This window comes from Notechis scutatus, chromosome 9, assembly GCF_049901735.1.
Source record: "Notechis scutatus isolate UNSWTSFEM ecotype Mainland chromosome 9, rNotScu1.2, whole genome shotgun sequence".
Lineage (NCBI taxonomy): Eukaryota > Metazoa > Chordata > Lepidosauria > Squamata > Elapidae > Notechis > Notechis scutatus.
Window position 1 is genome coordinate 17803365 of NC_142017.1, and position 25906 is coordinate 17829270.

The 25906-nt window shown below is 42.3% G+C and overlaps 1 protein-coding gene across 1 annotated transcript in view; it reads right to left on the minus strand.

Annotated features, from left to right (window-relative positions):
- The window catches only part of LOC113426019 (receptor-interacting serine/threonine-protein kinase 2-like), a 33238-nt gene that overhangs the window by 1290 nt on the left and 6042 nt on the right, over window positions 1-25906 (minus strand). The window contains exons 2-11 of the mRNA XM_026688335.2: window positions 17667-17841; window positions 14670-14823; window positions 13399-13554; window positions 11577-11725; window positions 9557-9606; window positions 8868-9026; window positions 7857-7942; window positions 7416-7484; window positions 5356-5503; window positions 1168-1356 (exon numbers count right to left, since the gene is read on the minus strand). Of these exons, the coding sequence (XP_026544120.2) occupies window positions 1168-1356; window positions 5356-5503; window positions 7416-7484; window positions 7857-7942; window positions 8868-9026; window positions 9557-9606; window positions 11577-11725; window positions 13399-13554; window positions 14670-14823; window positions 17667-17818 (1312 nt within the window). The 5' untranslated portion in view covers window positions 17819-17841. The remainder of the gene's footprint in view (window positions 1-1167; window positions 1357-5355; window positions 5504-7415; window positions 7485-7856; window positions 7943-8867; window positions 9027-9556; window positions 9607-11576; window positions 11726-13398; window positions 13555-14669; window positions 14824-17666; window positions 17842-25906) is intronic.

The following is a 25906-nucleotide window of genomic DNA, read 5'->3' on the forward strand; positions in this document are numbered from 1 at the left end:
ACTATGAAGTGGTATATTTCTAATTGCTATTCCTTCCTTCCTTCCTTCCTCCCTCCCTCCCTCCACATCCATGATGCATAGTGGCTAGAATGCAGTATTGCAAACTAAGTTTACCCACTGCCAGGAGTTCGATTCTCACTGGCTCAAGGTTGACTCAGCCTTCCAGATTGTTGGAGACAATATGCTGACTCTCTAATTGGATTAGAGAGGGCTGTAAGACACTGTGAAGTGGTATATAACTCTAATTTCTATAGCTATTGCCCTCCGTTCCTTCATTTCTTCCTTCGTTCCTTCCTTCCATCCATCCATCCATGATGCACAATGGTTACAATGCAATATTGCAGGCTAACTCTGCCCACTGCCAGGAGTTCAATTCTCACTGGCTCAAGGTTGACTCAGCCTTCCATTCTTCTGAGGTGGGTAAATTAAAATTGTTGAGGCTGACTCTGTAAAACCGCTTAGAGAGGGCTGTAAAGTCCTGTGAAATGGTATATAAGTCTAAGTGCTATTGCTAATGCTATTTCCTGTTTCCTTCATAAACCATTTGCAAATTGGAATTTGCAACTAGAAAGGACGATCTCTTCCCTGGACAGTTCATCACTGAAAGACCCTCCTAAAATAAAGAGATAATGATAATATTTTAACCACATCTTTTCACATAAAAGCAAACAACCTGTGTCCATGGAGATTCTCAGTCATCCATGCCATGGTTGTCCCAAACAATGTTTTTGGTGCTTTTCCAAAACATTTTGCTTCTCATTCAAGAAGCTTCCTCGGTTCTAAACTGAACTGAAGGAGCTTCTTGGATGAGAAGCAAAACCTTTTTAAGGAAAAAAATCAAGAAAGTCCAGTTTTGGAAAAGCTCCTTTGGGTCTTGCCTCCTACAGTGTATGAACACAGCTCTTTGAAATGGGATTCTAAGCCACGCTTTTATCAAAAGTTTGTTGAATAAATCACACCTTCCTGGCTTTACACCTGTTGAGCTATAAACTATGATTTATAAATCACATTGAGGTTGTGCAATATGTTAAGTCACAGCTATTACGATTGAGCACAGTGGAAAGCAAGCACAATACAATGAATATTATGCTGCCAGTGTTTCTCTTAATGAATGAATTAAAGTGGAATGCACTGTACCCACAACCCTGGTTTAATTTCAGTTCTCACCTATTAATGTGCTGTTGGGCCAACTGTTTGGACAGTTTTTGAGAGAAGCTGGTTCTCCCACTGTTTGCGGAAATGGAGGCTGGTGACCTTTGGACTCATTGCCGAAAGACCTAGTTTTATTGTTGCTTGTCTTTGAATGGGGTGGAATGGATGGAGGACTTGATCCATTGCTGGCAGCTGTAGATGGATCTGCAAGAAAGAATGCCAAACAACAATGAAAGTGTTGAGAGGGACACATGAATGGTTTTATTGGTCACGTCAAAAATGGTAGAACATGCATTTAGTTCGGTTCATACCAAATAAAGAATACATTGCATTGAGTTCGTTTGTTTTTCAGATTTACAACCAATCAAAGATTCTTGATGTAGGTAGCTAGAAAAGATGATAGGGAAACAGGTAGATTTTAAACCTGAATTGTTCTTATTAGGTATAATATCAGAAAAAAATTGATCAGAAAAGTATGTACTTAATGTTACATGTCTTAACAGCAGCAAGGATTATATTTGCATAATACTGGAAAAATGAAGGTACACAGTGAGATGAAGAGATAGTTAGGAAGATACTAGATTGTGCAGAAATGGATAGATTGATATTGAAAATTAAGCAGAAGGAGAACATAGAATATTATCAAACACGGAATTTATTTTACCAATGGTTGGAAAAAAGGGGTGGAGATTAAGAATGTAAATTTGTATTGTTAAGCAAATTAAATACCCAGACAACATGAAGTTTATTAAGCACTAAGAAATGTATTTAATAGAAAATCAATTAAAAATACTCTTGGTGGCTTCCACAATTTGTAACAGAAAAGTTAAAACACTCATAGTATAACTAAAAGATTACATCACAATCACAACAATTGTGAAAATAAAAATCAAGAAAGGGATGAAGGAATAGTGATAAAGTACAGATAAAATTCATTTACTGAATAAAGGAGAAGAGGAGGAATCTTGACATAGCTTCAAAGCTTTTCTCAATGTGAAAGTCTCAGACTTTTGATTCCCATCCCAGAATCATGTGCTACCCAGTGAAGGTCAGATCTTGCAGTCTCCTGGCTATCATAAGACCATGAGATTATGATGCCAGATTTTGATAAAAATCTGTTTGCTTGAGTTAATAACAAAGCTAAAGTCTCTTTCTTCAGTGGTATACTCATTGTTTCTAGATCCAAAATTGCCTGGGCACCTGATTTTTGTCTCAACCCTTGGCAGAACTGATGAATTTGTAATGAATTATAATAATAGTGCTAAAGTTCTCCAACTAAATCTAAAACTTTAAAAAATCCATATAATATTAATCCACAACTAGATTAAAATTGTTCATTGATTCATTCATTGATTCATTCATTGATTCATTCATTATTCCAGGGGTAGGCACCTATGTCAACTTTATGACCTGCAGACTTCAACTCCCAGAATTCCATGGTGGCTCAGGAATTCTGGGAATTGAAGTCCACAGATCATAAAGTTGCCCACTCCCAGTATATTCCACTCTTTCTCTTCAGCACCTGAGCCAACTTCCTTCCAGCCTCACTTGAGACTTTCGGGAAGAGATTGGACTGCCATTTGTCAGAAATGGCGTAGGGTCTCCTGCTTGGGCGGGGGGTTGGACTAGATGACCTACAAGGTCCCTTCCAACTCTGATTATCTGCTATCTGTTAGCCTCACTGGCTGGACAGAAGAAACCACTCAAAACATGATGTTCAACTGGAAATGCTCAAACAAAGCTGGCAGGCAATCTATTTGCATACTGCAGGAAACCTCTCCGCCTAACTCCTGAACTTTTACCTACCATTCAAGCCCTGAAGGGGGAAAGCTGGATGAACAAAGTTGCATCTTTGCAAAAAAGAAGACAAAAAGAATATACAAGATTATATCAATGTCCCCTGTTCTCCTGCAGAGAACAGGCTGGGTATTGGAAACCTCATTTTAACTGGAAGCGAGGGGTGTCCATTGTTCACAAAAGTCCATTAAATGCAAAAGAACACAATTGGGGCACTTTATACTCTAAGCATGATGATGTCATTGCACAACTGACATCACTTGAACCAATTTGCATAATCGGTAGGGTGATGTTTACATCAATTGAAGAATTGATATCATATCCATGGACACAGTTAATGGACACTTAAATGAGCATGAAACTTGGTCTGTTGAATGCACAATAACAGAATAATAGAGTTGGAAGGTGGAGGTCCTAGAGGTGCTCTAGTCCCAACCCCTAGTCAAGAAGTCTACGTCATTCTGGACAACTGTTGTCCAAGTTTATTGAATCAAGGCCCAACCAATTGACCTTCCACTCTAGCTCGCTCTCCTTTCTCCTCCCTTTATGGGAGAAGGTTTGATATAAGATCTGTATGAACTCCAAAATCAGTCGTAGGGAAGATGTTTGTAAACAATGTTTCAAACTATTGCTTCCAATCCTTGAATGTGTTTACAAATGAGAATTATGAACAGATGATTATAATGAAATATGGTCATTCTTTAGTGACATATAAAACTGTATATATGTATATTCATGCAAGCGAAGCCCCCATATCTTTATTGTTTTTCCTTTTTCTATTACATTTTTTTCCTTTTCTGCTCTGTTTCAGAAAACTCCATCTACACGCACAAGTTAATTCTCTAATCTGTTCCTCCCCTTTATGTAATATTAGAAAAATACTCTGATCTTCAGCTTAAGGTTTTCTTTGGATTTTTTTTTCATCAGATTTTCTAATGTCTTGGAAGCAGTTGTCCAATCCATACATGCATATGGAATCACCAAAGATGTTTTAACAAGCATTGGGGAGATTTCCTAAGTGTGCTTTTTTACACCTACACACACACACACAAAATGAGGTGTTCCTGATCTAATCTTAAAAACAGAGTGGAGGAGAAATCAGATGGGAAGTAACTCTAGGGTGACCTTCAAACCCCAGCGTTGTTTGTTCAGACTTGTTTTACATCCTGCTGACATGTGACAATCTTGTTAGAAAAATAACTTATAGGACAGGCAGACTAGTCTCAACTCTTCACCTATTGCTCTGCCCAGAGAGTCTGGATGAACTCACTCGAGTTCAACAATCAGCAACAGAGCCAACTAAAGAAGAACATTAACTATTTGAACACCCAAAGGAAGGATGTTGTACTGTAGATTAAGGGTCTCCAAACCTGGCAACTTTAAGACTTGTGAACTTCAACTCCCACTATTCCCCAGTGACCATGGCCTGCTAAGCTATTCTGGGAGTTGAAATCCACAAGTCTTGAAGTAGCCAAGTTTGGAGACCCCTGTTGTAGATCATGATCACTCTTTGGCTAAAGGGAAACAATATATTTTTGGGGATCTTGATTTCTGGGTATGAGACTGGCTCTAAGTCTCAATGGAGAGTCTCAAATATCCAGGTCATGGTTGTCCCAGAGGTGCTTTTTCCAAAAGTCAACAGGACTTTCTTGGTTTTTCCTTTGGAAACATTTCACTTCTCATCCAAGAAGCTTGGATTCATACGTGCATGTAGAATCAACAAAGATGAATCACCACCAAGAAAGTCCAATTGTCTTTTTGGAAAAAAACACCTTTGGGACATCGTCTCCATGTCTTAAATTAAAAAAGGGTCTGTTTATAGGTTTACTGGGAGAGCGTAGAATAGATATCTTCTGTTGGGCTTCTGCCAATGACATTTTGAACACAATTCTTTGATGACCAAGTAAACCAGGATAGACATGGCCTAATCATTGCGGTTGGATTGCATGTTCTTTAAAACCACTCATATGGTTTGCAAAACCCGTTAGCCAAATGCCTTAACGACAGTGCTTGCTTTTCCTTCATACTCTGTTAATTTTTATGTTTTTAGATAATCTTCTATTTTAATTTCTGTTCCACACTTAACAGTTTGTTCACAGTTAACACTATTTCAGGTGCAATATTGGTATTCGATAATGATTTATTTTCCATTTTCCAACACAATCAATCATGACGTTCTGCCTGGTTGCATTTCTCAAGGAGAAATTGCATTCCACAAGGAGAATCCACACAAATACACACCCATATTCATAAATCATGGTTTCTCCATATAATTGCCAACATCTTGCTGAATTAGGACTCAGAGGCACATGCCTCTGACATTTCCTCCCCAATCTCACTGCACACCCTTCTTTAGAATCAACACCTTTCATTTCAACTGATTTAAGAGCTAACACAAACATTTACCTCTTCCTAAGGCTGCGTCTTGAGGTGTATTGCTGACAAGGAGTGTCTGGTTCAATTTATTCCCTGGATTTCCTGTTTCATGTGATAAGCTCTGCGGTTTTAACACAACTTCCTTGTTGGGCACATTGTTATTCTGAGGACAGATGATCTAAAGCAAGCAACGAGAAAGGACATCATTTGCAAAAACAATATTAACCAAACGTTTCTCTTTCTTAGAGCTGCGCATCTTTAGAAAGTTGTATGAATTCTAATGAGAAGATTAAACAAAACCTGATAACAGGTAGTTCTTAACTTACCAACCCAGTTGAGACCAACATTTTGGTTGCAAAATAACACGGTGGTTAAGTAAAATTTTTGCCCCATTTTATGACCTTTCTTGCCACAACTGTTAAGTGAATCACTGCAGGTGTTAAGTTAGTAACAGGGTTGATTTTGCCCTCAGAAAGTGATCACACAAGCCTAACACATTTCAACCGTCATAAATATGAGTCAGTTACTAGGCATCTGAATTTTGATCACAGGACCATGGAAAGGCCACAATGGTTATAAGTGTGAAAAATGGTCCTAAGTCACTTTTTTTCAGTGCTTTTTGTAACTCTGAACACTCACTAAACGAATGATTGTAAGTCAAGGATTACCTGTACACTATGAACCACTTCCTAGCAAACTCCTGGCTACGGTGAAAATATCCACATTGCCATGTTCTACACCAAAAAAAAAAAAAAAAAAAGATAAACATTTTGGTATTTTCCAGAATATTTAATCCCCAGAATTGTGGGTATATTTGTACCAATATTTGGGATTGGATTGGCATCATATACGATTTTACTATCACAGATAAAGGAAAAAGATTCTCTCTCATTGGAAAAGTATTGGTATTCGCCCAAACTCAATTCATGTATGCAATCATAGGCACCATCTTGATTTCTGATTCATCTTGAAGATGCCCCTGCTGTAGGTAGTCCTTGACTTACGACCGGCTGCTTATTGACTTCTCAAAGTTAAAACAAACCCTGAAAAAAGGGACTTGTGGCCCAAATTCAAAATTTTGACATTCCAATCCCCTTCGGGGGTTGCGTGATTGAATTTTAGGTGCTTGGAAACTAGCCCACATTTACAATTGTTAGGGAATCCTGTCGTCAGGTCACCACAATTTATGACCGTTTTGCCAGAAACTGGGGTTTACTTCTGGTATTCAGCAAAAATCTCCCCATAGCAAAGTCTGCTTAATGAGCATTGAACGACAGCTGCAGAAAAGGTTGTAAACTTAGGTGTGGTCATGAGGCAACTTGCTTTATGAGCATCATGACTTATGACCGAAATTGGGCGCTCAGTTGTGGCTGTATGTAGAGGATTATCTGTAATCAAATATAAAGGACATTGGAGAGATTCTCCGTCATGCAGATCATGGTTGTCTCAAAGGTGCTTTTTTCAGGAGGCAACTGGACTTCCTTGGTTTTTCCATTTGAAGATGTTTCGCTTCTCATCCAAGAAGCTTCTTCAGCTCTGACTGGATGGTGGGGAATGGGAGGATTTATACTCCTTGCAGATAGCTGGTGATTTGCATCCTTTTGGAGAGTAATTGAGGCCACTTGGAGGTTTATCTATGTCCTCAGAATCACTTGAATAGTGTTAATGGTTCCTGTAGTCTGCAATTTTTTCCCCTCTGGAAATCCATTCCTACTCCCACACCACTCCAAGAGTGCTCATCCCAAATTGTATAGCTAAAAGTCTATAGAGATTCTCAGTCATCCAGGTCATGGTTGTCCCAAAGGAACCAGGAGCACTAACTCAGGTGGCCCTGAGGACACAGATAAACCTTCCAAGTGGCCTCAACCACCCTCTAAAAGGACGCAAATGACCAGCGGTCTACAAGGAATATAAATCCTTCCATTCCCCACCATCCAGTCAGAGCTGAAGAAGCTACTTGGATGAGAAGCGAAACGTCTTCAAAAGGAAAAAACAAGAAAAGTCCAGTTGCCTCCTGAAAAAGCACCTTTTGGCACATAAAGGATAATAGCTAAATTTAATGCAAGATTCCTAAACCGTCTTCTACTCACCTCTAAATTGCGCATCCCTGTTTCAAGCATGTGAGAAACTGGACCTTTGGCAGCATTAATTGCACATTCCTGAAAGATACAAAGGAAGCCATGAAACCCTTTTCTTAGATTTCTGCTTCTGAGAAAACCTCTTCTCTTCAATTTCATCACTTAGCACTAGAAATTTAGGGCTTCATTCTGTTCGTAAGTTGAGGACTATCTGTACTTTTAAAAAGAGCTCAGTTTAATTTCTCGTGCTGAAGAAGGGAAGGGAAAATGCCAACCTTGCTATAGCAGAGGGTATCATATGATGTACAGTATATCAAGCACAACAGGTGAGATCATGATTATCCTAATCACAATTAGAGGATTTTGTCACCACGCCTTTTTAAAATGGTGGTTTTTGAAAAGAAATGATCTACAGCCAAACAATGGGGGATCCCAAACCCTCTTTTGGCTCACCTTGGCATGAATCAAGTTGTAAATTCCATCAGAAATCACCTCCTTTGGAAAGGTACTGAGGATATCCTTTAGAAATGCCGCACATTCTGTCAACAGAAAAACACAGTAACAACTCATTTGTGAGTGGAGTGGAATGGAATGGACTGGACTAGACTAGAATAGAACAGAATAGAATGACAGAGTTGGAAGGGACCTTGGAGGTCTTCTAGTCCAACCCCCTGCTTAGGCAGGAAACCCTGTAGCATTTCAGACAAATGGTTATCCAATCTCTTCTTACAAACTTCCAGTGTTGGAGCATTTACAACTTCTGGAGGCAAGTTGTTCCACTGGTTAATGGTTCTCACTGTCAGGAAATTTCTCCTTAGTTCTAAGTTGCTTCTCTCCTTCGTTAGTTTCCACCCATTGCTTCTTGTCCTGCCCTCAGGTGCTTTGGAGAATAGCTTGATTCCCTCTTCTTTGGGGAAGCCCCTGAGATATTGGGACACTGCTCTCATGTCTCCCTTAGTCCTTCTTTTCATCAAACTAGCCATACCCAATACCAGCAATGGTTCTTTATATGTTTTAGCCTCCAGTCCCCTAATCATGTTCACATTTACAAAGCTTCCCTCCGCCAGTCATTTCCATGCAATCTTTGCTTGAGTGTGGCTATTTCCATGCGTTATTGCAGCCAGCAAGACTTTCACAGAGATACCTCAGAATAACATAGCATTTCTCTAGAGCAGAGGTCTCCAAATGTGGCAACTTTAAGACTTGTGGACTTTAACTCCTAGAATTCCTCCTCCAGTCATGTAAGCTCAGGAATTCTGGAAGTTGAAGTCCACAAGTCTTAAACTTGAAGACCCTTGCTCTAGAGCAGTGTCTCTCAAACTTGCCTACTTTAAGACGGATGGACTTCAACTCCCAGTATTCCCCCAGCCAATCACCACTGTTTTTAGGAGCAGGGAATCCCCACTTCTAAATCAGGTGTAAAAAAGCCAACTCAACTTTTTCAGCAGTTGAGAAGAATATTACCTGCGGCACCAGGTCTGAAGTGAGGTTCTTGGTGCCAGCAGAGAAGCATCAGCCGAACCATCCTGTTCCGATGAGGTACATTTGGTATGAATGCTGCTTCGATCCCTGGGCGTAAACCGTTGCAGATCCCAGTTATAGCTCGAAGCAAAGTCTTTTTTCCTATAAGAAGGGGGAAATAAAAGTTATGTACAGAAGAACCCTGCTATTAGCAGCCTATACCAGTGATGCCCAACCATGGGAAGTTTAAGACCTGTGGACTTCAACCCCCAGAATTCCCATGGCTGCCTGCCTTATATATACACACACAACATGAAAGAAAAAAAACACAAGGGGGCAGCATTAATCCAAAAATCAGACTTTTTTTTCTTTCTTCTAATTTTTTTTTATAGCAATTCTTCACAGAACTGGTCCAAATTGCAACCACTGATAATAGTTTTTTTCAATTTCCATATTCCACGGAGGATGCGTGATCATTGGAATTTCAGATCCAAGTGGTAGGTCCCCCTTTTCAGGAAACCTGTAACTTCAGATGATTACTAAGTGATTGGTCATGAGTCAAGGCCTAACCTGGACAGTATTTTCCATTATACAACAGCAAGAGAAGGTGAGATTCCAGTCAGGTTACCTGCAGGAAAGGACCCACTCAAAGGAAGATTACTTTAGGTTGAGCATTTTATTAGACTGCTTACCTGTCAGTGGCTTTTGTCGACTTAGGAGTTCCCAACACATCATGCCAAAACTAGACACAAACAATGAAAAGGAAAACCAGGTGTTATTTGGTAACATCTCTTATCTAGACAGTTTCCCCAGCCCGATGCACCTGTTACGTTGGAATTCAAATGACTCCTTAACACCTCTTGACCTCCAAGAGCACCAAAGGCCCCTCATTTCAACCCTGAGCTACAAATATTCTCCTTTATTGATCAATATGAGTGTATCCTTTTGTCTGAAGGAATATTATTATCCCTCTTATCAAGATCGTGTGAAGTATTAGTACCGCTTGGAAAAGCCTTAGTAAGACCATACTTAGAAGACTACGTGCAGTTTTGGTCAACACATTATAAAAAAAAAGATGTCAGGGACTCTGGAAAGAGTGCAGAGAAGAGCAACAAAGTTGATTAGGGGGTTGGAGACTAAACCATGTAAAGAACGGTTGCAGGGATTGGGTCTGTCTAGTCTAGTGAAACAAAGAATCAGGAGTGACATGGTAGCAGTGTTCCAATATTTGAGGGGCTGCCATGAAGAAGAGGGGATCAACCTATTCTTCAAAGCAGAACAAGAAGTAATGGAGACTAATCGAGAGAAAAAACCTAGAAGTAAGGAAAACTTTCCGAAGAGTGACAACAACCAGTCGAACGGCTTGCCTTCAGAAGTTGTGGGTGCTCCAACACTGGAGGCTTTTAAGAAAAGACTGGACAGCCATTTGTCTCAAATTGCATGGGTCTCCTGCTTGAGCAGTGTTTGGATTAGAAGACCTCCAAGGTCTTTACCAACAATATCATTCTGTTATTATTTTCCGGATGGAAATTCCTCCAGAGCACACTGAATAAATAGTAACTGCAGTGATTATTGGTGGGTTTTGGAGGCCTTGCATTTGATTCTACAATGATGGGATCATTTCTTGTATGCTTAACTGATCACAGCAACCGTACCGTTTCCACACCTAGGATGATGTATTCTTTGAGTAAAGGCAATATTCTTCTTCTGGATATTACAATATTTCAGCTTTAACCACAACAACACAAGAGCACACAACAGATATAAACTAAATGCAAACCACTCCAAACTCGATTGCAGGAAGTACAATTTCAGCAACAGAGTGGACAACGTCTGGAACTCACTACCTGATTCTGTTGTCACCTGCTCCAACTCCCCCTCCTTTACCCTCAAACTAACCACTATTGACCTCACCCCATTCCTAAGAGGTCTGTAAGGGGCGTGCATAAGCACACCATCGTGCCTACCGTCCCTGTCCTATTGTCCCCAATTATTGGTTCCTATTTCTTGTATTTAAACTTATGTTTATTCTTGTTTCTGTTGTATTGCAAGCTTTTGACAAATAAACAAACAAACAAATACATACATAAATCAAATTTATATTAGCTGTTCATTCCTTGTTTTACAAAAACAAATTGGAAAGTTGACTTGGAAAAACTCTAGCTACAGTTTCTAAATGTAATAGAAACTGAGTATTCTTGGACTTAACAAAATCTGTTTTGATTAAAATCTAAGGGTACACAATGCATGAAAAAAATGAAATGGGACCCCCACCAAAGACTAAATTCTTGGCCAATCTGTTGCTTCTGAAGAAGCCATAATTAAGACACAGTAATAACTCTCCTGCTTGCATTATTCCACAACTAATAACACATTCCTTTTGTAGTTTCATCCTGCTAATATGCTCCTGCACCTCCAAAGCCAGTTTTCCTCACAGTTGGAACTCAGCAATCAGTAACAGCCTCTTGATGAGGAAGAATCAGCTTCCAAAATACCCATTACTCCATTGCTAAGGGAAAATGTATGACTTCCTTCTTTCTCCAGTTTTGAAATCTAATACAAGCTTACTATGAAAAGTAAAGAAGCAACCTGGTTGGGCTCCTGGTCAGACAATCCACCATATCTAGATTAGCTAACCCGGCCATACAGTCGAACTATTGCTTCACCTTGACAAACAATGCCCTGAGATTCTTTTCTTAAAGTAAGACTCACCTATAAACATCTCCTTCTTGTGAGAATTGACCTCCTTGAAGTATTTCAGGAGACAGGCAGAGCAAATCCCAGCAACTACTGTTGTTACAGTTGTGCAAAGCTGCCCTCAGCTGCTGTTTTCTCCAGGCGGGTTGGCCAAAATCTGAGATCTGCAAAATTAGATTGGGATTAGGATTGGGGTGGAATGGAATGGAGCAGAATAGAATGACAGAATTGGAAGAGACCTTGGAGGTCTTCTAGACCAGGGGTCACCAACCATTTGGACCTCAGGGACCACCAAACTCATAATTTTAAATCCCGAGGACCAGAGACCCTGGGAAAATCCCCCCCAAATCTGCAAGAAAATTCCCCACCCCATTTTCCTACCGATCGATCATTCTTTATTTGGGATCTCAGGATACCAACAGCTCCATTCTCAGAGGGAGGGAGGGAGGGAGGGAGGGAGGGGGAGAGAGAGAGAGAGAGAGAGAGAGAGACTTTTGGCTTCATGCAAGGAAAGCAGCAGAAGCAGCAGAAGTCTTTCTTTCTCTCCCTCAAACTCCACCAGAAATGAGTCTTTGTGAGATTTGTTACACTGGTGCAGCCTCTTGGAGCAGGATGCCTTGCAGGGTCCCAAAGACTCATTTCTGGCAGAGTTTGGGGGAGAGAAAGAAAGACTTTTGCTGCTTTCCTTGTGTGCAGCCAAAAGCAGAAGAAGAAAGAAACGGAAAAAAGCAGCCCGGTGGCCAGGCCAGGCATGTGGGGCGAGTAGGGCAAGTTCCCCCCTCCACTCTTTCTCTCCTCCCCTCACTACCTCGTGTTGTTCACAATGCAAGCGACATAAGCCTTGTGTTCCTGTGGGTCATGTGGTGGCACAGCCTTGTGTTCCCATGCAGCCTGGATTGATTGCTTTGGGGGTGACATTTCTCTGCGGACCACCAAAAGTTTCTCATGGACCATCAGTGCTCCCTGGCCCACTGGCAGCCCCTCAAATATCGGAACATTGCCATCATGTCTCCCCCAGTCCTTCTTTTCATCAGACTAGACATACCCAGTTCCCATATCCAAATGGAAAGATAACTTATGAAACCAGGCAGGTGTTCACTACAGGTAGTTTTCAACGTACAACCATTTCCTTATTGACTGCTTGAAGTTATAACAGCACTGAAAAAAGGCAACTTATGACCAGTCCTAAAACGTATGACGGTTATAGCATCCCCATAGTCACATGATCAACATTTGGGCACTTGGCATCTGTCATGCATTTACAATGGTTATAATATCTTGGAGTCATGTGATTGCCATCTGTGACCTTCCCAAAGTCAGTGGGGAAGCCCTGTTCGCTTAACAGCCAAATGTTTCATTTAACAACTGCAGTGATTCACTTAATATTTGGGGCAACAAAGGTTGCAAAGTCAGGCATGACTCACTTAAAAAACACCTTTGTCGTCAGCAGAAACGGAGTGGGGAAAGCAGCACATTCCTTAAATGCCTCAGATAATCGCCTTGGCAGCCCAATATTACTGGAGAGCATGATTGATGACTCTTGGCTATGGATGTGTCCGATTGGAGAATATACATCCAGGGGAGTGGGGGGAAGACCAGGGTCAAGGGGGAAATGAATGATGTGTCTTAGTGTTGGCTGCACCCAGCTAACGCCGGCATGGTCACTCCTAATAAATCATTTGTTTTTTACTCTGAAAGACGCGGCTAGAGACTTATGATTTGAATGGGGGTGGATTTGTTGGCACTATCTATAGTTCAGGAAGAGTCCCCAGGTGCAATTAAAGTTTTGTTCTGACACCCAGTCAAAAAGAAGGGAGGAAATGTTTGAAATGCCTACCTTCGCTCTGTATTCAAGATCTAACAAGACATTGGAAGGTTTGAGATTGTGGTGAAGAATGGGAGGCTCCAAACTGTGAAGGTAGCTTAGACCGGTGGCGACATCTGACAGGATCCTTATGCTCAAAGGAACAGGCAGATCTGGATAGAGTTCATGCTGAGGGGGGAGAAAGTTTATTGAACACACTGTTTTTCAAAACACTGATTTAACATGCAGGCTGTATTTCCATATTAAAGGTATTAGAGATTTGCAGGAAAATCCTGAGCTCCTCCTTCTGCTAGTTGAAAATGGATAAATTAACCCAGAATGTGTTGCTTCATGTGAGATACTGGTTGGGTGTGGCCTTTCCAAGCTAAGATGATAAACCAACATTTGTTTTTAAGAAGGGTAGTAGTTCATTTGAAGGAACAACCTAAAGTCCTATTCTGCTGTGCTAAGATGCTGAATCTCTGCTTGTTCTATTCCAAGAGCTTCTCTTCTGGGCAACAGTGCCTTATCTGAGCCTCACTCTCTTCATGCCATTGCTTCATTGCCAGGCTCCCAAAACCAAGAAAGGCATGTGTTGTTTCTTCCGAGTAGATGCCTTTATTATTCCACCCTTGCAGACAGAATCTTGCCAAACGGAAGCATGCTGCTATCTGCAATAACCCTATACTCTGAGAACTGTTAGGGAGGAGCCGTCTTCACCCTTTTCTCTCACACAAACTATCTGAGCTGAACTGCCTCTTACTCCTCTGGAATGCAGCCCCTCCCTCCTGCGAACCCAACTCCTTACTACATTCCATCGCACCCCTCCAAAGGAGAGCCAGCCAAGGGGATTTTTCCAGGGCTGGGCTGCTGGGGGTTTGCAGGGGTTTGGGAGAACCCCTAGCTAAGATTCTGTGCAGTTTGGAACCCCCCCAAATCCCCGCCCACCTTACCCCGGCCCTCCCAGGAATCCCCACGTGGCCCATTTTGGATGCAGGTAAGTGCAGGGCACGCACAGAGACCCAGGGAGTTGAAAAACAGGCCTCCCAGAAGTTCGGGAAGGCCAGAAATGGGCCCGTTTCTGGCTTCCAAAGAGCCTCCGGAGCCTGGGGAGGCCGTTTTCACCCTCCCGGAGGTTCAAGGAAAGCCCAGGGAGAGTGAAAATGCCCCCCCACCCCCGTGGTGCAGGAAACCGACTAGGCCATGCCCATCATGGCCATGTCCACCTAGCAAATGGGCAGAGAACCCTTTGCTACAATTTTTGAAGCCCGCCCCTGGATTTTTCTCTTGCTTCTCCAACTTACATCATGAATGAGCAAAGAGAGAGAACCATTGTGCATCCATGTCGTTGCAATCCCAATGAAACCTTGGAACTGGCAAATACCCAAAAGCGGCAAGAGATGGTTGCATTGTAAACGTTGCGTGTTTGCTGCTTCTTGAAGCAGGGCCCTGAATTCTCTGCAAGGGGGAAAAGATCTGCACGTCAGACTGTTTCAACAGAACAAGACAACGATCATTTGTTACGGCAAAACGATCTATCGGTGTGTGCTTCCATTTTCTCTCCTTTGATTGTAGCTGCTGTGACAGGAGGGACACCATGACAGCTGCAATTTTGTGCATCATGTTAAGAGCAGACCAACAGTGAAGCTGATGCAATATAAGGCTGATACAATAAGGACGAATCAGCACAGCATTGGTACTGCCTCTTTAAGGCTGAGGATGGGTTCTACCACTTTAAGAGAAGTTTATATAAGGCAGCCTTGTTTCTCTCTCCTTGTGTCCGATATTCATTGCAGAACTCTCCGTGTAGAGTTAAGAAGAAGAAAGATTGCTTGTAAGGTATTTTGCCTACCACGTATATTTCTGTATATGTCTTGTACGTAAACCATTGTTAAGTGTCTAAGTCTCTGTGTGCTGTGTTTTGCTCCTGGGTTGTCTCATAATAGTAGTCATGCTGCAAATGCTCTAACACATCAGTTGTAAGTCTCCCAGTTCAGTGCCAACATAACTGATACTGAACGAGTGGTCCTTCAAGAACTAACTATAGTAACTTTTCTTCAGGCTCCTTGGAAGGAAGGTCTGCATGAGGTTTTATCCAATCAAGATGGTAGCCACAACACAACACACACAAAAGAGGGGGCAAGGCTTCAATTACATTGTGGTCAACATCTTGAGTTTTCTTTTTTAATTGTCTTAAAAAAAACTTTTCATGGGGAAAGCATGAATGGCCTTTCCGACTACCACCAATTATGCAGTTGTGTTTGGGAAAATAGCAGGAATCAGTACATCCAAAGCACAATGAATGAGCGTTACCTGTAAGAGAAGAACAGGCAAAGCTAGGGGGTGGAGTTAAATGAGTCATCAGCCTAGAGTTGTTAGGTTGCCACAAATGTTCCCAAGTCCAACCCCTCTTGAATCCCATTAATCCTTATCCGATGCCAATTTAGATTTGAACTTTGGTTGACTAGATTCTTGTGTATCGGGCATGAGCAATAAATCTTCTGAATGATAACTTAATGTATGGTCCTGATTCTTTGTGCCTGACAGCACCCTGGCACATGCTCCTTCATGATCAAAGTCACTTCCTGGTCAAATATGTCTTTTATATACACACACATACTGCGAGCACCCTTGCTTCTGAGGAAGTGTGAAAAAGAGGTGATTTCAGAGAATAGCAGAGCGGTGTTGGATATCCAGAAACTTTCTAAAGTGAGCTCAGCTTGTGCTCTTTGAGAGCCTTCCTCATTCAACAGTCAGGAAATCACACCGAAGCACACGTGTGATCGGTGGCAGAGAATTATGATAAAATAAATAAATAAAATAAACCATGGGAAGACAAAGCCTCACACAGCCAGCATGTTAAAAGAAAAAAAACAGCAGGGAAAACAAATAAGAACAAGAGCTGGCAATGGCTAAGAGCTGTTGTGACCCCCCAGCGGTTGGCAGAGCTGGCAACAGATTCGGACAGTAGTGAGGAAGTTGGGGAGGAAACTGGAGGCTGAGGAAGGCTCGGACAAGGGCTCTGCGTCAGAGGCAGAGATGGGGCCAGGGCAGGCTGGCAGTCATCAGCTGCCTTTCGGCTTGGACAACAGTGAGGTGGGGGAGCTTCTGGAACCAGTTTCCAGCCTGCACATGCGCAGAGCTGCCAATAGGGAGGTGCAATTAAGAACTCGGGGTTGACGTAGGAGGAAGGCCACAGGTGGATGATGAATGGCCCCTCCCATCAGGATTAAAAGAGAAGCAAAAGGGGAGGGGGCTCTTGCAGGAAACAACTTGCTCATTTGGTCGTTTGTTTGTTTTAGCCTCTTGGAGATTTGTCTGTATACCCAGCCCTTCCCTGTCAGCAGTGAGTGTGGAACTCTTTACCAGGCAGCGTTGCAAGATTGATAAAGGTCTAAGCTCATGAGTCTACTTTTGCAAGACTGTTTGCCAAGCTGTTGGCTGACTGTGAATGAAATAAATTCACATTCATGTAATAAAAGAGATTATTCCCGGGACTCAGAATTGACTTAGTGCTTTTTGGGGAGGCCTAGGACAGAACAAGAGCAGGTATGTTGAAGAAAGAGACAGAGGGGCTAATTCTGCACAAGACCCTTAAGAACAAATGCATGCAGAATTGAGGAGACAGTTTAGCAAATGCCACCTCTGCAAAGAAGCTGGAGAAACAGTGTTTAGCTGTTGCAAGAAGATTGCACAGACTGACTGCAAACAACGGCATGATAATGTAGCAACAATCCTGCACTGCAAGAAGTACCATTTGCCTGCAAGCAAAAACTGCTGGGACCAGAAATTAAATACGGTAATATAAAACTGAACTGGGACTTTAGAATTCAGACAGGTACCTGCCGCTTAACACCCCAGACTTATCAATTGTCAGTAAGAAAGAGGAAAAAAGTCTGGTTAATGGATGTGGCAGTAGCTGCGGAAAGCAGAATAGAAGAAAAGGAACTGTGAGAAAATAACAAAATATAAGGACCTACAAATAGAAATAGAACGACTGTAGCAAGAGAAAGCAAAGGTAATTCCAATAGTCATAGGTGCCTTGGGTGCAACCTCAAAACAACTGGAGCAATATTTGAACATCATTGGCATTGACAAATCCACCCGTAGTCAATTGCAAAAGGCAGCCTTACTTGAAACAGCTTACATCCTGCAATGATAACTCTGATACCTAAAACATCAACATTTGCCTATGCCAGCTCCTTGGGGGGGATTCGATAGGTGGACAACAATGCCAGATTCAGTCTGAACATCTATCTGGCTGACTGTGTAATGAATCATAATAAAATAAATAAACCAACCTTTCTCCTGCTCTTTGGTTACTCAACAGCTTCACGGAGACATCCGTGTTCCAAGCCACGTGGAAGGCTTTCAGCGAGATGCCAAAGCCTGTCTGACTCAGGGAAATGTTCTCGAGATCTTTCTGGGAAATGATAGGCACCAGGTTGGACATTTTAGGATGTCTGTCCAGGATAACTGAAAAAGAAGTGAAACTGTTACAGAAAAGGAAAGAGAAGAGAAGAGAACTAAATTTGCAACGAACGAATTATTGTGGACACTCACCAGCCAAATCCACAATTTTGCAACTAAATGATTAAAGCCCAAATAAAAAATATGTATATAAAAGTGATAGTAAGCTAAGTACAAATATATGGTAATAGTAGGCTGATAAGAAGTTGACATAGATAGCAAAACAGGAACTGCAATATTTATGTGACATTAAGATCTTAAAACTCAAGACACAGCAACAAAAACCACAAACAGGCACAAGGTCTAGCCGTGACTGGTTGTTCAGCCTGCAAATCTTCCTAATTTGCCACAGCAAAAAAAGGCAATGAAAGGTATTTTTTAAGCTCAAAATAATCCCATATTAGTCAAAATCAGGCTGTTTTACAATCATGTTGTGTTGCAGGACAGTGGAAATGTAGGCACTTGCTTTTCAAAATTGGAATGCAGCCCCAGAAAGTTGAAAAGTTCATTGGGAAAGCATCAAAACAGAATTGAAAGACTACAATCTATTTTTCTTTCTTTCTCTTTCTCTTTCTCTCTCTCTTTTCCTCTCTCTCTCTCTCTCTCTTTCTCTTTCTTCCTTTCTTTCAGAATTTGGGTCTTTTCTTTTTCTTCTGGAGCTGTGGAGAAAACTTTTTTGTTTTTGTTTTGGTCATCCTGTTTCAGGGGTAGGATTCAAATTTTTAACAACCGGTTCTGTGGGCATGTCTTTGGTAGTGGGCGTGGCTTGGTGATCACGTGACTGGGTGGACATGGCTTGGTGGTCATGTTAATGGCTGGGTGTGGCCAACTCAATATTACTCACATCGAGGCATGCATCTCCTCGCCTGGCCTCTCATGACTGTGGGGATGCTGCAAAAGTCCTAAGTGTGAAAAATGATCATAAGTCACTTTTTTCAATGCCATTGTAACTTTGAACGGTCACTCCACACAAACAAAGTACCAGCAAAGGAGGGGGAAAAAAAACTCCAGAGAAGTTCCTGAGACAGAAAGTCTAGTCCTGCCAAGAATGTAATAAGGGTTAACGGAGAGGCAGTTTCTGTAAGCAACACCAGAATGTTTCCTTCCTGCCTTCCTTACAGGATTAGGCCAGTAATTTCTTCTAACAACCGGTTCTCCGAACTGCTTAGAATGTTAACAACCGGTTCTAGCGAATAGGTGCGAACTGGTAGAATCCCACTCCTGTCCTGTTTACTGAAGATTGTCACCTCCTGAAGCTGACTGTGTAAAAAAAAAAAAAAAAAGCAGAACCAACTCATTGCAAAATTTACACGGGCTTACGGGCGTTGGTGAAAGATCTTACGGGTACAACTTGCACAAAACTCTAAACAAAGAAGTGGGTTTTCTAAAACCTTTGACAGAGTTGCTTGGTAGTCAGATGGGCAGCATAGGCAGTAAATTAAGTAAATAAATCAATAAAATCAATTCAAATGTAAAAAGATCAGAGCAGAAGGGTCCATGAAGGAGTGGGATGCAAATATTTTTTTTACTACCTGTTCTGTGGGTGTGGCTTGGTGGGTGTGGCCATGTGACCACATGGGTGTGGCTTTTTTGCAGCAACATCTCCCCTGCCCCCCCGTGCTCCGTTTTTTTTTTTTGCTTCCTGGGCCTCAGGGAAGCCTCCTGAGAGAATCAGTAAGACAGGGAGGGGCATCCCAGGACAGCTGATTGTCAGAACAGCTGATTGTCGGGAGGAAAGAAAAAAAAGAAAGAAATACCCGGCTGAACCAGGCCGAACCAGTAGAATACCACCACTGGGTCCATGGGATTAGATGGTTTCATCCAAACATGTGTTCCTGTTGTGATCCCCAACTCCACCTATTTCATACATGCACATGAAGTCCCAAACCATTACAGTAGTCCTCACCTGATGACTTCAACTGAACCCTAAATTTCCATTGCTCAGCAAGACAGTTTCCCCCCCTGCCCATTTTATGACCTTTCTGGCCATATCTGTTAAGTGAATCACTGCAGTTGTTAAGTTATGTTGAGTAAATCAGACTTCTGAGTTGTCAGAGGATCGCAAAAAGTTACCACATGACCCTGGGATGCTGCAACCATCATAACTATGGGCCAATTGCCAAGCACCCGAATTTTGACCACCTGTCCATGGAGATGCTGTGACGATCACCAGTGTGAAAAACGCTCATATGTCACTTTTTTTCAGCGCCATTGAAATGTCAAACAGAATGTCAGCGTTCCAGCAAACCTCCTCTCCAACCAATAACTCCGAGACAGACATCGCTCAAAAGTTATTTTTATTTCGGATAGTAATTGGCACAACTGGGGGAATCCCGAATCTGAAAATTCCGGGCTTCCTTGCAATAATCAAAGCTACAAATCCATCCCCTGCACCCATCATCATATCACATGCCCCAATCACCATCCGTCCCAACTGAAGACTTCCCCTCACATATGCACACAATAGCATGATCTCGAACTACAAAAATAATGTTATTTTGTCTAACTACATATGCCCAAAGAACTTCCACCCTCCCACTCCCAGGCTCAAATGGGGCAGCGTGAGAGCATCTGGTTTCAATATGGCTTTCAAAGCTGACACAGTCATTAAACAATCTGTTGTAAGTCAAGGGCTACCTGTATCAGAGATCCCCCTGTTTTGGGGGGTTTGGATCATATTGAATTGTTGTGGCTCCGATTCCCGAGCCTGTGCTGTTAGAGGAAGAGGACTCGGAAGATGATGAGGAGGAACAGGGAATGCCTTCCTCCCCAGGACCTTCCTCTCTGGCAATGCCTTCCTCCCTGATAATGCCTCAGGTTTCAGCAGACAACCGAGAGGAACAGCCTGAGATTAATCAGGAGGAGGAGGGCATATCGGAGCAGCCCCTGACAGGGAGTCAAGAGGACAAATGTTGGCTTGATCCTAGGCAGCGTCATAGGGTGAAACGTGAGCAGCAACATAGAAGGCGTGGGAGGGTCAGAGAGTGAGCTGAGTTATTGAGCCACACCCCACAGGGGATAAAAATGGGTGTGTTGTGGGCTGGAACTTTGTACGGGGCAAAGTTTACTCTTCTTTCAGGTTTTTCGTCGTGAATGTTTTTCGTGGTCTGCCTTGTAAGTTTCAGTGAGTAGCTTTTATCTGTTATCATTTCGGACTTGGCAGGCAGAGCGTGTTGGAATGCCCGGGACATTATCCGTTATAAAGAATTAACTCTGTGAAGTCCGAGTCAGCTTGCCTGCCTGTGTTTGTGTGAGTTTGTACTCTTTCATCTTTTTGGAAAGAAGAAAGGCGAGACAGAACATTGAATATTGCAACTATGGAAGTGTTGACAAGACAACCCAGACAGTAGCATCCAGGAAGGATCATTCACAGCCCGGTTGTCTTCACAAGGCCCAAGAAACTAAAAAAAGGCATCGCAAGGACTATCCATGGCTTGATCTTATCTAAGGGATGCTAGGAGGGAGAGCATTTGAGGAAGACTTCCGAGAAAATTAGCTCACACTCTTTTATCCAGAAGGTTTAATCATGCGTAAGCTTAATCTTTCTTTGCTTATTTTGTTTCAGACAAAGAGCACAAAGAGAAAGCTTGCAAAAGAGAGAAAATTCCCATTAGATAGCTGGATTCACTGAAACAACATGTAATCTGCTTAAAAACCAGGAAGTTTTACAAGCCATCTAAAAATAGAACAGAATAGAATAGAATATGAATTAAGGATAGAATTGAGCAAAATAGAATAGGAAATAAGAGTAGAGTAGAATAGAATAGAATAGAGTAAGGAATGAATAGAGTAAGGAATGAATAGAATAGAATAGAATAGAATAGAATAGAAGAGTTGGAAGGGATCTTGGAGGTCTTCTAGTCCAACCCCCTCCTTAGGCAGGAAATCCTCTACCACTTCAGACAAGTGGTTTTCCAATCTCTTCTTAAAAACTTCCAGTGTTGGAGCATCCACACCTTCTGGAGACAAGTTGTTCCACTGATTATAGATTAACAGAGTTGGAAGAGACCTTGTAGGTCATCTAGTCCAACCCCTCCACGCCCAAGCATGAGACCCTACACCATTTCTGACAAATGGCAGTCCAATTTCTTCTTGAAAGCCTCCAGTGATGAAGCCCCACAACTTCCAAAGGCAACTTCTGTTCCATTGGTTGATTGCTCTCACTGTCAGAAAAATTCTCCTTATTTCCAGGTTGAATCTCTCCTTGTTCAGTTTCCATCCATTATTATTCCTTGTCTGGCCTTCAGGTGACTTGGGAAATAACTTGACGCCCTCCTCTCTGTGGCAGCCCCTCAAATATTGGAAGACTGCTATCCTGTCTCCCCTGGTCCTTCCTCTTCACTAGACTAGCCATGCCCAGTTCCTGCAACCATTCACTGTATGTTTTAGCCTCCATCCCCTACTCATCCTGGTTGCTCTTCTCTGCACGTTTTCTAGAGTCTCAACATCTTTTTTATAGTGTGGTGTCCTAAACTGGATGCAGTACTCTAGGTGTGGCCTTACTAAGGCTTTATAGAGTGGTATTAGTACCCCACTTGATCTTGATTGTATCCCTCTGTTAATGCAGCTTAGGATCGCATTGGCTTTTTTGGCTGCCGCTGCACACGGCTGGCTCATATTTAACTGGTTGTCCACTAAGACTCCAAGATCCCTCTCCCAGTTACTGCTATAAATCAAGTTTGGTCACATGATGGCCACTTAATGACCAAAATCCTGGGGTCAACTATGGTCATAAATTGAGGACTACCTGTAAACAAGTACGATCCATCTGAACACCCATCTTATGTGGGTTCCTCTATTTGAAATATAAACACAATGCCTAACCAAACGGATGTTTGAACTGTATAAACAAAGACGCCAAAAACTGCTATGTGGAGAGGAGGGAAAAATAATTGGAAACAATGTTGGATTATACACAGTAAAATCATAGGCAGTAGAAATCCACTTATACTTTCTCAATTTTTTTAAAAAATCCCCTAAATATCAATCATTACAATCCTGAAAGTGTCAAAGTTGCCCGAGGAAAGTTTTGATTCTGGAAACTTTTGTAGAACATATTTTATTCTGGGAATGTTTTCAACAGGTTCCCAATTTTTCCTTGTCTCTGAGCCAAAGGATGAGTATTTTTAACCTAGGACTGTATGTTATGTAATGATTGGCTTAGCATGTTGCACGAATCCAGCCTGACTGGTTAGTTTTTATGAGGTGCTGTTCAATGTCAGTCCCCAAAACGAGTCAACTCTGTTACCAAATTAAGTCTGTTTATATAACACTAGCTTGATACCTGTGCTTCAGTATGAAACTATGTGGTCAGGCTTAGTTTTTTGGGAGGAAAATAAGCGGGGGGGAATTGTGCCTCTGCTTACCAGAATCCATCAGCTAGCATCCTGTCAGTGTGTGAGAGAGTTGAAGGCTGTTTGGAAAGTGAAACAGTATTTGCTGTGTGAGCAAGGAGACAGCAAGGAGCCTGGGCGTGGCTTAGCTCCACTGTTCTGTACTAAAGCTGCTTGGTGCTGGGAAACTAAAACTGAAATTCCTCTCCCCTGCTTGTGTTTTGCACTTGGAACAGATTTCTTTTCAGGTGGGGAGGGGGAGTAGAACTCCTTAGCATCAGAGCATGTTAATAACAATAATATAGGAAATGCTAATGCTCTGGTGGTTATTTCGAAAAACCCTTTCTTAGTGAGCACCTAGAAACCAAGAGGAGTATAAATGCCAAATGTCAAGTTTGTAGGCTTTACGGTTCTGGGGGTTTTGTGATGATGCATGAGTATTGCTTTTTATCTATATATATAGATAAAATAAGCACCTTAGATGAAGTCAGGATGGGAAGCTAGAAGTTGGCTGGACTTAGAACATAGAATACAGAATAACACAGTTGGGAGGGGCCATGGAGGTCTTGTAGTCTAATCTCCTGTTCAAGCAGGGGACTCTATACCATTCTGAATAAATGGATGTCCAATTTCTTCTTGAAAATCTCCAGTGATAGAACACCCACAACTTCTAAAGGCAATACAGGAGATGACCAGGCTGAGGCCAGGGGAAAGAGTCATCAGTCCCTTCGCGCCCACAAGAGATCCAAGTCCAGTCCACCTTGAATTCCTTCCACCCTTATCCCAAAGGTGCTTTTTCAGGAGGCAACTGGACTTCCTAGTTCTTCTTTTTTCTTGCAAGATGTTTTGCTCAGGGGTGGGATTCAAATTTTTTAACAACTGGTTCTGTGGACGTGGCTTAGTTGGTGGGCGTGGCTTGGTGGGTCATGTGACTGGGTGGATGTGGCTTGGTGGTAATGTTATTGGCTGGGCGTGGCCAACTCAATATCACTCAAATCGAGGCATGCATCTCCTCGCCTGGCCTCTCATGACTGTGGGGAAGCTGCAACAGTCGTAAGTGTGAAAAAGGGTCATAAGCCACGTTTTTCAGTGCCATCGTAACTTTGAATGGTCCCTCCACACAAGCAAAGTACCAGCAAAGGAGAGGAAAAAAAACTCCAGAGAAGTTCCTGAGACAGGAAGTCTAGTCCTGCCAAGAAGGTAATAGGGGTTAATGGAGAGGCAGTTTCTGTAAGCAACACCAGAATGCTTCCTTCCTACCTTCCTTACAGGATTAGGCCAGTAATTTCTTCTAACAACCGGTTCTCCGAACTGCTCAGAATGTTAACAACCGGTTCTAGCGAATAGGTGCGAACTGGTAGAATCCCACCCCTGGTTTTGCTTCTCATCCTTCTTCAGCTTCTGGAATGAGAAGCAAAACGTCTTCAAAGAAAAACCAGAAAGTCCAGTTGCCTCTTAAAAAATGAACCTTTGGAATCAACCATGAACCTGGATGACGGTGCATCTCCATAGACTTCCACTCTTATCTACCCCCAATTTCCTTTATCTGTTAGTGGTTCAGATTTTTGCAAATAAATCCATATAGTCATTTGAACAACCTGGTCCTTCCTGATTTCCCTTGGGGCTAGCCAAGGGAATGGAACCATTAATGAATAGTTCTCACTATCAGGAAATTTCTTCTTAAGTTCATGGTTGGACTTCCAACCCTTGAAGAACTCCCCAGACTGTACCTATAGTAGTTGCCTAGCAGCATCGAGGAAGTCTTAACAGTTCCTTATCCCTGCCACCTATCTCTTAAGACACCTGTTTTTTGTCCAGCACGAATCTCTGAATTACAACACAAACCTGGCACTGGATCTCAGTGAAACTGAAGGACTAATTACAGAAGTTCGCTCACTGTTGTAGACGGGGAAGATTAAATCAAAGAGATGCTGCCTGCAGCAAGGAAGGAAACTCCCACATGGAGAATTAAAGGCAGGAAGGTTTCCTAAAACTACAAAGAACTGAACCGCCATTAAAGCGCATCACTCCCAGAAGCTAGCATGGAAGAAGAATTTGAAGCAAGGCAGGTGGTCCTCAACTTACATCCACATCGGTGCCCAAAATTTCTGTTGCTAAGTGAGACTGTTGTTCAGTGGGGTTTTGCCCCATTTTACAACCTTTCTTGCCGCCGTTGTTAAGGGAATACTGCGTGTGATGACCCAAAGGGGCGTGGCACAAAGGCAACACAGTCACATAAGTAACAAAAATCCCTTTAATACCTCCAACTTTGCCCCCAATGTCCAGTTACCTTAGGCTGGAGAAAAACTATCCCAAGAACAGTCTTTAAGTGGAAGAAATTCAGTCCGAAAGCAAAGTACATATAAACTGTAAATAAAAATCCATACAAACCATGCTGCAGCAATTAACTGGACAGGGCAGGATAAGGAATTGCAGACTTTAAAGGCCAACAAAACACACATTGTTGGGAAGACGCCAGGAACCCAGACAAGCCTCGACCATAAAAGATAACTCATGCAAGCTGTCCGCAAACTCCCTTCTTAAGCACTGTGTTCCCAGCTGCAGCTAATGAAGGGAATCAGGGCCCTTTCCTCTCCCCATAAGCCACGCAACTCACTCACGTTGCTCCCTTCTCTGTTCTTCCCTGTGTGCCCTAGGATGAAGAGGGGGTGGGCCTGGGTCTTCCTCTGACCCCCCTCTCCCTTGTTCTACCTCTGTCCTGCTCTGCCCAGCCGGCC